Genomic DNA, 8,737 nt, shown 5'->3' with positions numbered 1-8,737 from the left:
TGGCGGCGCGGGAGGGGGGGAGGAGTGGGGGGCGTGGGAACCCTACGGGCGGCCAAATGGAACGCCTGAATGGGCCCTCGGTCGCCAGGGGGCGAGCTTGGGCCAGGCGGGACAGATCCAGCCGGCCTAGCCGGCCCACCCCAGCCGCCGAGGCCGGTTTCCCATGGGCCGAACCCGCACCCACCATCCTGAGGTGGGGGCTGCAACCAGGCCCGTGGGCCGGCCCAGGATCACAGCGGCCCGGTACGACCGTCCCAGAGTGACCAAGCGGGGCGCTAGGGTTTCCCCGAGCACCGCCGCGGTGGCCGCCGGCGGGGGCGAACGGGGGCGGCGAGGGGAAGGCGGGGCGGAGGGGCGGCCATGAGGTTGGGGCCCGGCAGACCTACGGGAGGGGAAGAAGGGCCGGAAGGGGGTCCGACGAGGGAGGACCGGCGCGAGCTCGGGCGGGGACGTCGGAGTCGGACCGGCCGAGGCAGAGGAGGGCGGAGCAGAGGAGGGCACGGCCATGATCGGGGGTTTCCAGGAGGCTAGAGCCGGGCCCCGGTCAGCGCGGCCGGGCAACACCCCAGCTGCCAGCGCGACGCCGCCGGGGGGGCAACCCCGACCCAAAGGCTGCGCCTTGCATCCCCCGTGCAGGGGAGGTGGCAGGAGGAAGACGACGGCGCCGTCCCGACCCACGGGCGACCGAACTCCCACCCCTGGGAGTAAGGCCGCCGGCGAGGTCAGGTGGCGGCCGCGGCGGGGCCTTGGGGGGAACCCGATCCCGGCACACGACGGGGCGGCCAGCGGCAACGTCGTCGGCCTCGGCGATGTCGGCCCACAGTAGCCGCGGAGAGCCAGAGGGAGGGGCCGGCGAGGGGGCAGGGGAGGCGGACGCCGGCGGGGGGGGCGGGGCTCGAGGGCAGGGACGGGGGGTAGGGGGGGCGGCGGCCGGGCTGCCGCAGCGCCCGCGTCGCCAGTCGCCAGAGCCATCTCTCCGCCCGAAACCTCTTCCTCCCTTGCTTCCCTTCATTCTGGTGGTTTCGTTAGCTTCTGTTTAATATCCATACCTCACCGACATGTAAAAGTTTGTTTTGATGTTAAAAAGCATTTCCCCGGTTCTTTATAACCATTCTTGTATAGGAGTGCTGATCTCATCAACCATACATTGTAGTATATTGTCTTCCGGCGAGGCATTGGAATCGACCAAACTACCGATTATTTCTTTATGGAGAAAGTTGATGTGATCATATCTCGAGCCTGGAGATTCTTGCTAAGAGTCACAATGTATGATAGCTTGATCCAGAATCAGCATGTTTTTTCCTTCTAAGCTGGACTTATAATTTAATATGACAATTCTATTTCAAATAGGATTGAGAAATTGTTCTCTAGGAAGCGGCATCTGAAGCCAAAGAAAGACACAAAGAAGACTGACGAAGTCAATGACGAAGGGCCAGCAGACCTCTTTGTTGAGCGCATACGCCTTGAAAAAATGGAGCTGAGGTAGTAGATTAGGACTCTCCTTGACAGTAAAAAATTTAGACTAAAGTTGAACTCTCGCTATCAATTGAGTGTTTCTCCTTCTTACGGCAGCATAAGGAATCTGCTAAGAAAGATGACAATTCAGGAGCCTACATTCGAAAGGATAATCGTGGTATATAGGTAATTCCCTCTGAACATCCTTCCCTTATATGCTTAAAAATGAAGCAATATCTTATCTTCAGTGTTGACATATTGATGCAATTGCTTATTGTGCTGTGACCGTAATATCACAGGAGGGCTAGCAAAGAAACTAAGAAAGACCGAGGAATATTTGTAAAGCATTTCAAGAATATTCCAATGGCTGACATGGAGTTAGTTCTGGTAATATGATTTACCATATAAGCCATTCATATGTGTTTGTGTGTTCTTCACATACTATTTATTTTGGTAGGTTCTAGTTATTTCCTCTCTGACATATCTGGCCCCATTATATATATGTTGTAGCCAGAGAAGAAGAACCCTAGTCTAACACCAATGGATTGGGTCTTGTTCCTTATTTCCGCGGTGCTTGGTTTGGTATGTCTCTGGTGCTTTAGATACCAAACATTCTACTGAGTTTCTCTTTGATGACCATATCAATTGCCTTTTCTTTTCAGGTCACTCTAGTAGGTTCTCTAGAAATGCCAAAGGCTGATATATGGGTTGTGACGGCCATAGTTTCTGGTTTGGTTGGATACTGTGCGAAGATCTACTTCACGTAACAGATTTAAACTTACTTCTTATTTTACCAATGTGGTGAATTTCTGGGCTGATATGTGATAAATTTGTCTTCTGTCAAATAGATTTCAGGCAAACATGGTGACTTACCAAAATTTAATCACAAAATCGATGTATGACAAGCAGCTTGACAGTGGGAAAGGAACACTTCTACACTTATGTGACGATGTGATCCAGCAAGAAGTATTAATCGATCCCCGAGCACATCTCTTTGTTGTGTGTTACATGTCTTGTATGCGGTGCTGACATATCACAAACTCCTCGACAGGTTAAAGAGGTCATTGTTTCTTATTACATTCTGATGGAGCAAGGAAAATCAACTATACAGGTAAGCGTGTCTACATGATGCTAATTCCTATGTCATACTTATTTCATTCATATACAGTTTTCCCTAGTTTCCTCCTTTGACACCAATGTTCTTGAGAATCTTCTGATGTGCTCAGTGGATATTATCCTGATGCAGCCTAATTTTCCTATAGATGCATCTCGGTTTCATCTGATTTAAACTTGCAGAAACTAAGTTACCTGAATACTCAGTTAGTCAGCATCACTTATTTTTCATTGTGTACATTCTTGTTTTCATCAATATGGGAGAGAAGAACAACCTCGCACACAAGCTACTGAATGTCTCACATCTGATTAAAATGCACATGTTTACAGTACAGGTGTTCTTATCAAGGAAAATATTCCCTTGTAGGACCATGCTATACGGTTTTTCCTTGATTGTATCATATATGGAGATTTTGCACAAAGATGACATGCTATTTGTGCTCTTGACATATGAATTAGCTGATCTTTGCAGGACCTCGATTCACGTTGCGAACAGCTCATCAAGGAAGAGTTTGGCGTGGAGTGCAATTTCGACGTCGTTGATGCTGTGAAGAAACTAGAAAAGCTTGGAATTGTGTCCCGGGTAAGATTGCCAAAAGCTACTCTATGGAAACTTCAAAGTTCGAAGTTCCTGATTCTTTCAATAAACTTCTCTACCAGGACTCGATCGGGAGGATCATGTGCGTTCCGCTGAAGCGCGCAAATGAGATCATAGGAACTACGACCGAGGAAATGGTGATGCGTGCCCAGCAAGCACCGGCTGGTCCGTAGGCTCTGCGTCTCTGTGGAGTGGCAGAGACAGTGACATCTTCTCCAAGAATTTCGCACATTCCGTGTTTCTCTTGAAGTAATTTCCTCATGTACCAAAAATAATCTGAAAGTTGCATCATCTTATTCTTTCATTTGATCTTTATTTTTTTGCAATATATGAGTGATCGCTATGAGATTTCATTTTGTTTTTCTGTATAAGAGTTGAATAAACGATCTGTACATGAAGATCTGAAGTATTTGTATTGCAATGCTTGATGTATGATGTATCTATTCTACATTAGTTAACTTTGGCATAATATATGATCGAAGGATCAAAGATGTCAAGAGGATGGAGGGGGTGTAGGCGACTAAAATTTTAATATATGAGCATACAAGCAAACAATCCAGGAGTATTTTTTTTAGCAAATTTAGGGATGCAGATAAATTAAGTTCTGTAAATATACAACTAGGGTTCGACACCTTGTAATATACGAGCATACAAGAAAGCAATAGATACTCTGCAACCTTTGCTCTTGGGACTAATCGGATTTCAAACTTAACGGTCACATTAATCTCTTAATTGCTCATCATCAATACCAAAATCTACTTAGGGGCCTAAAAGTACCTTCGGTGATATTAAAGAACACATACATCACAGTTACTGAATTTAGTGAAAATGCGCCAGTGATTTGTGCATACATAGTTAACTCCGATCTGGAACAAGGAGATACATTTGGCTGCACATTACCACTAGAGTCAGACACGTTTCCCTCAACGGGAACAAGTGAAACCTTATTACTAGCACAAATCAAATGACAATACAAATCATAGCGCATCACTAACCATGACTTGCTTTATTTACACAAGCATCATACACACCGAGGATAACAAGCTGAGTTTTAAGACTGCGATAATGGTTTCAAGCACCTTATCACTGGTTTCCATACTTGGGTCCATCCAGACCCCTCTTGTCCTTGTCATCCCACCCTCTCACCCAAGGCTGGCCAGGCGCTGACCGGGTCTCTGGGGAAGAGTGCTTGCTCAGGTTATCCGTGACCTTCGACTTAATGGCAGCAAATACCTATTTGGGCACAATTCGTTTAGTATAGAAGCAATGAAAATATTAGAGGGGCAGAAGAATAGTTATTTGTGGTATGACATACAGGATTAGAGTTTACAGTCTCTGGCGGTTGCTCTTGACCAGTAAGCCATTTCCACAAGTCTGGGTTCTCCTGAAGAATCAAACGGTCGTAGAATTAGACACTGCAATCTGCACAAACAATATACAAGAAGCGAAGTGATCCCTTAATGACCATGAGAGTTGGCAACCGGAGGTTGAATGTCATTGGGTCATGGCAGTTACTTTCCAAGTGTATAGATACTAAAAACATCTCTTCCGGTTTTGATGCTACTGACTGTCAATGTTTTTTCCAAGCGAAGGGCTGTCATAATGTATAGAAGTAGCACCAAAGACCAACTGGTAAGAAACTTAATCTACACAATAGAGAGTTCCCAAAAAAAGAGCTGGGAAGGTTTACTGTCCCACATCTAGGGGAATATCTTACAGTGCTACAAACTGTAATTGCACCAAGATTCTAATGTCAACACTAGCGGTGATCACCAAATAACTAAAGGGAACATGAACAAGACAATACAAAAACTTGGCCTCGAAAAAATACCTTGATTCTACCATACCAAACTAGATATTTTGAGTAGCATGCTCAGTTCACTTTGAGCTGACGATTCAACATAAGTGATGGACAAGTCTAACACCGCCGGGTTATGCAGAGGTTTACTTGGGTTCATGAATTATTAAAGCAGCAGGCAGCAAAGGACTGTCATAATGTATAGAAGTAGCACTAAAGATCAACTGGTAACAAACATAATCTACACACTAGAGAGTTCTGAAAGAAAATTATATATGAGCTGGGAAGGAAAAATTACTGTACCATCTGGAAGAATATCTTACGGTGCTACAAACTACTCCCTCCGTTCCTAAATAATTGTCTTTCTAGAGATTTCAACAAGTGACTACATACGGAGGAAAATGAGTGAATCTACACTCTAAAACATGTCTACATACATCCGTATGTTGTAGTCCATTTGAGATGGCTAGAAAGACAATTATTTGGGAACGGAGGGAGTAGAATTGTAGCCAAGATTCTAATGTCAACTCTAACTGTGATCACCAAATATCTAAAGGGGGTATGAACAATACCATGCAAAAAATTGGTCTATAAAATAAAACTTGATGGGGGGTGAAATTGGTACTTCCTCCACCCCAACTTGGTCTCACTTTTTGTGATTTAACTTTGACCATCAATTAGACCAATAATATATGAGTAATGTGCCATACAAATTATACCACTGGAAAAAAATTCTAGTACAAATTTAACGGTAGTATTTTTGTGGCACATAATCGATGTTTCATTGGTCAAAGTTGAACACTGAAATGTGTGGGCGCCATGTGTGAATTAGGACAGAGGGACTATCTGATTATGTTGATCATCAAGAAACTAATTCGTGCAGACACAGACAGGGCAGATACCGCACCAAACTAGATATTTTGTGTAGCAACTAGCAACACTCTGTTCACGTTCAGCTGGTGATTCTACATACTGTTATCATAAGAGATGGGCAAATCTAACACGTCTAGGTTATGCAATGGTTTACAACAAAATCAGATAGGTAGCACTATAGAGGAACAACATTGTTAACACGCATGTGCTTTCGAGGAAGACTGGCTGGAACATAGGTAAGATCTCTGACACTAAACCCTGAACATGAGATGTGACATAAGTGTTTGTCTAGTCAATTCTTGCGAAGCCACTAATCTGATACTTGCAGCATGCCCCCACATAACACTGATTATTCCCATTAACAAATTTTAACCAGCACATTACAGATAAACCGGCGGGGGGTGGTTCGGGACCAATTTAACTGGGTCAAGCGTAACAGAAACAGGCTGAAGTCATAAATCCAGGACAAAGAAACAGTATGTTCTTAGCATTGCACTGCACTGGATAGAGATTATTCAGAAACCAAGGATATCCCTGCTAGCTGCATTTTTTAGTCTTAAGTATGTCACAGATACCATCGTAAGACAGAAAAGCAATGAGATGACGAGGTAGATGAGTAAAGAGGGGAGGGATAGGGCAGGGCGGGGTAGCTCACGAGGTCGAGGATCTGAAGCAGGGAGCGGATGTTGGCCTCGTCCATGGAGCGGACGTGCTGCTCCACCCAGGTCCCGAGCACCAGGTCCAGCTCCAGGAAGCCCCTCTGCTTGCTCCTGTACATCAGACTGCAAGCACGCACGCGGGTATACGAGGACGTACGCGGCCTCCCAGTCAGCAAACGTACTTGGCGGCCCAGAGGCTGAAGACTCGAAGGAGCGATTTGGGAAACGCACCTGTTGACGAGGCGGCGGCGGCTCTCGTCGTTGGAGAGGTCGATGGCGGTGCCGGCGGTGTTCTGCTGGGTGGAGGCGGTGACGGAGAGGAGACGGCTGGAGGCCGCGGGGAGGAGGGCGCGCGAGGAAGCTGGAGAGGGGAGGGCGCGGCGGAGCTGGAGCGCCCGGCGGAGGAGCGTAGCCGCCATGGCAACCGCGGGGGAGGGGGAGGAAGGGAGGGGATCGCGAAGCGGGGAGGAAGCGGCGTGGCTGGCTGGTGGGCCGTGTCGCCTCTTCACAAGTCGGGCTCTCGGTTGGTGACTTTTGGGTTCGTGATGGTGCGCGGTGCGGCGTGGCGGCGTTCTGGGCCAGACGACGACAAAGCCAGGCGGTGCGGTGCGGCGCGGCAACGGGGCCACGTCGACACCGATACGATTCCAGCACCTTGGGCGTAGCCGCGTGCGCAGGGGCGGCAGGCAACGAGGTCATCGCGCACCAGCGCACGAGCGAGGCATCGAGGCCTAGGGCATCTCCAGCATCGTACCCATTGCATAACGTCATACGGCCAATCGGACATATGGACACCCTAGACGTTTGTGTGCGCGTCCGGACATGTTCGCGGATATTGGTAGAGAAGCCTGTCATCCAACTGCATGCACAACTGTCTGCCTCATTTCAAATCGGCATTGAATGAAGTTCATGCGAATCTGACAATGTTTGTTAAATTTTGAAATATATTGCCCTCGAAAGGATGAGATTTAATGAAGTTCATCAGGCGAAATTTAACTAAACTATGAGGTATCGGACGGTAACCTCATACGCGTGGCAGCCTTGGCTGGCGTCACCTCTGTCATTGTCATCGCCGTCGTCCTTCCAATGACCGAAGGGCGCGTACGGGGTCACGGCATCCCTGATCCGCCGCCGCCTGGAGCTCGCGACGCAGCCGATCGGCTGCCTCCGCCACCTAGCACAAGCGCTCGACACAATAGCGACGACGGTCGTCCATGAAAGCCGCTCCGGCACGCTCGACCCTGCCCTTTGGCGAGAACATGGCCATCATGCTTGGACTCTACCATTACTATTTTGAAGAGCTGGTCATTGATCTAGCACCGACATTGGGCGAATGTCGGTGCGTCGTCCAACACGTGTCCTTGGCCCAAGCCAACATAAGGTTGGGGTCCGCAAGGACCCAGTCCCGGCGTGCTTGCTCGACTGCCGCCTTGTCGGCCCATCATGCTGCGCGAGGAGTGGCCGCCCTCGCCACCACGTCCAAGATAGTGGAGGAGGCGCCCCCGCGTGCTGGCGATCGGGTCGGGCGCCTCCTCCATCTTCACGGGCCCACTGGCTCCCGGACCAACGAGGTGGCGATGACGGCACCGGCTCCTGCCACATCGAAATCTACGCGGCGGGCCGGCTGCAAGAACGGCCCGCCCGTGCTACGCTGCGGGAACGAGGGCTCATCCTTCATGCAGCGTGTTCAATTTGGATGTCGTGGAAGCGCTGTGCCGGTGACAAGGGTGGATCCTGGTTGACGTGGACGTTGCGCGTCGGCGAGGGAGGCGCCAGACCATGGTCGTGGCGAGACTGCTCGATCAAGAGCAGCATCTGGTCGGGACAAATTTGTCCCTGTGTGCGGCCTCGGCGAGGAGGGGCGAATGCTGCAACTCCTCGTTGTTCGAGGAGAGCACAACCTCCTCCATCACCGTGGCCGCCGACGGAGTGGTTGATGCCGATGGGCCCAGAGGGGCAGAGAGCATTGGTGGCGCCATGATCCGGACGACCTCGTGGACCCCCGCGGGCACTAAGAACCACCAAGAGCCGTCGTCGGACTTTCCCATCAATGCGTAGCGGAGTGCGGCGGAGAGGAGATGTAGGAGCGCATGAACGAGAGGATGGTATGTCAGGTTTGCCGGCACAGTCGTCCTACTTAAATAGCCGGATTGGTCGGCGCCACTTTTCTCCGCGTTCGCATTGAAGCGGTGAAGCAGCATCAGTCAGCCGTCCGGTCACGTCGGCAAGACCGTTGTCGTC

At 49.4% G+C, this 8,737-nt stretch overlaps 2 protein-coding genes across 2 annotated transcripts in view; one reads left to right on the top strand and one right to left on the bottom strand.

Moving 5' to 3' along the window:
- LOC119306471 overlaps positions 1 to 3,635 on the top strand; it is a 12,148-nt gene extending 8,513 nt beyond the window's left edge. Inside the window, exons 6-15 of the mRNA XM_037582680.1 lie at positions 1,154 to 1,266; positions 1,351 to 1,482; positions 1,573 to 1,641; positions 1,755 to 1,842; positions 1,966 to 2,037; positions 2,118 to 2,218; positions 2,304 to 2,421; positions 2,507 to 2,566; positions 3,041 to 3,151; positions 3,229 to 3,635. Of these exons, the coding sequence (XP_037438577.1) occupies positions 1,154 to 1,266; positions 1,351 to 1,482; positions 1,573 to 1,641; positions 1,755 to 1,842; positions 1,966 to 2,037; positions 2,118 to 2,218; positions 2,304 to 2,421; positions 2,507 to 2,566; positions 3,041 to 3,151; positions 3,229 to 3,339 (975 nt within the window). The 3' untranslated portion in view covers positions 3,340 to 3,635. The remainder of the gene's footprint in view (positions 1 to 1,153; positions 1,267 to 1,350; positions 1,483 to 1,572; positions 1,642 to 1,754; positions 1,843 to 1,965; positions 2,038 to 2,117; positions 2,219 to 2,303; positions 2,422 to 2,506; positions 2,567 to 3,040; positions 3,152 to 3,228) is intronic.
- A 319-nt stretch (positions 3,636 to 3,954) lies between these two features.
- LOC119312251 (succinate dehydrogenase assembly factor 2, mitochondrial-like) lies at positions 3,955 to 6,992 on the bottom strand. The gene is made up of 4 exons (XM_037587978.1): positions 6,728 to 6,992; positions 6,493 to 6,619; positions 4,482 to 4,550; positions 3,955 to 4,399 (listed from the first exon to the last, which is right to left on the bottom strand). Exons 1-4 carry the CDS (start codon positions 6,913 to 6,915, stop codon positions 4,250 to 4,252), a joined length of 534 nt encoding a protein of 177 aa, XP_037443875.1. The 5' UTR covers positions 6,916 to 6,992; the 3' UTR covers positions 3,955 to 4,249.
- Between the last annotated feature and the right edge of the window lie 1,745 nt (positions 6,993 to 8,737).

Source organism: Triticum dicoccoides, chromosome 5B (genome assembly GCF_002162155.2).
Source record: "Triticum dicoccoides isolate Atlit2015 ecotype Zavitan chromosome 5B, WEW_v2.0, whole genome shotgun sequence".
In the NCBI taxonomy this organism is placed as follows: Eukaryota; Viridiplantae; Streptophyta; class Magnoliopsida; order Poales; family Poaceae; genus Triticum; species Triticum dicoccoides.
This window is presented reverse-complemented; position numbering and strand designations above follow the sequence as displayed.

Excerpts from the sequence above, each read along its gene's own strand:
- LOC119312251 (XM_037587978.1), bottom strand. The coding sequence starts at position 6,915 with ATGGCGGCTACGCTCCTCCGCCGGGCGCTCCAGCTCCGCCGCGCCCTC. Across the intron at positions 6,620-6,727 it reads CGCCGCCGCCTCGTCAACAG|TCTGATGTACAGGAGCAAGC; the intron begins GTGCGTTTCCCA and ends GCGTGCTTGCAG. Across the intron at positions 4,551-6,492 it reads TGCTTCAGATCCTCGACCTC|GAGAACCCAGACTTGTGGAA; the intron begins GTGAGCTACCCC and ends TTGATTCTTCAG.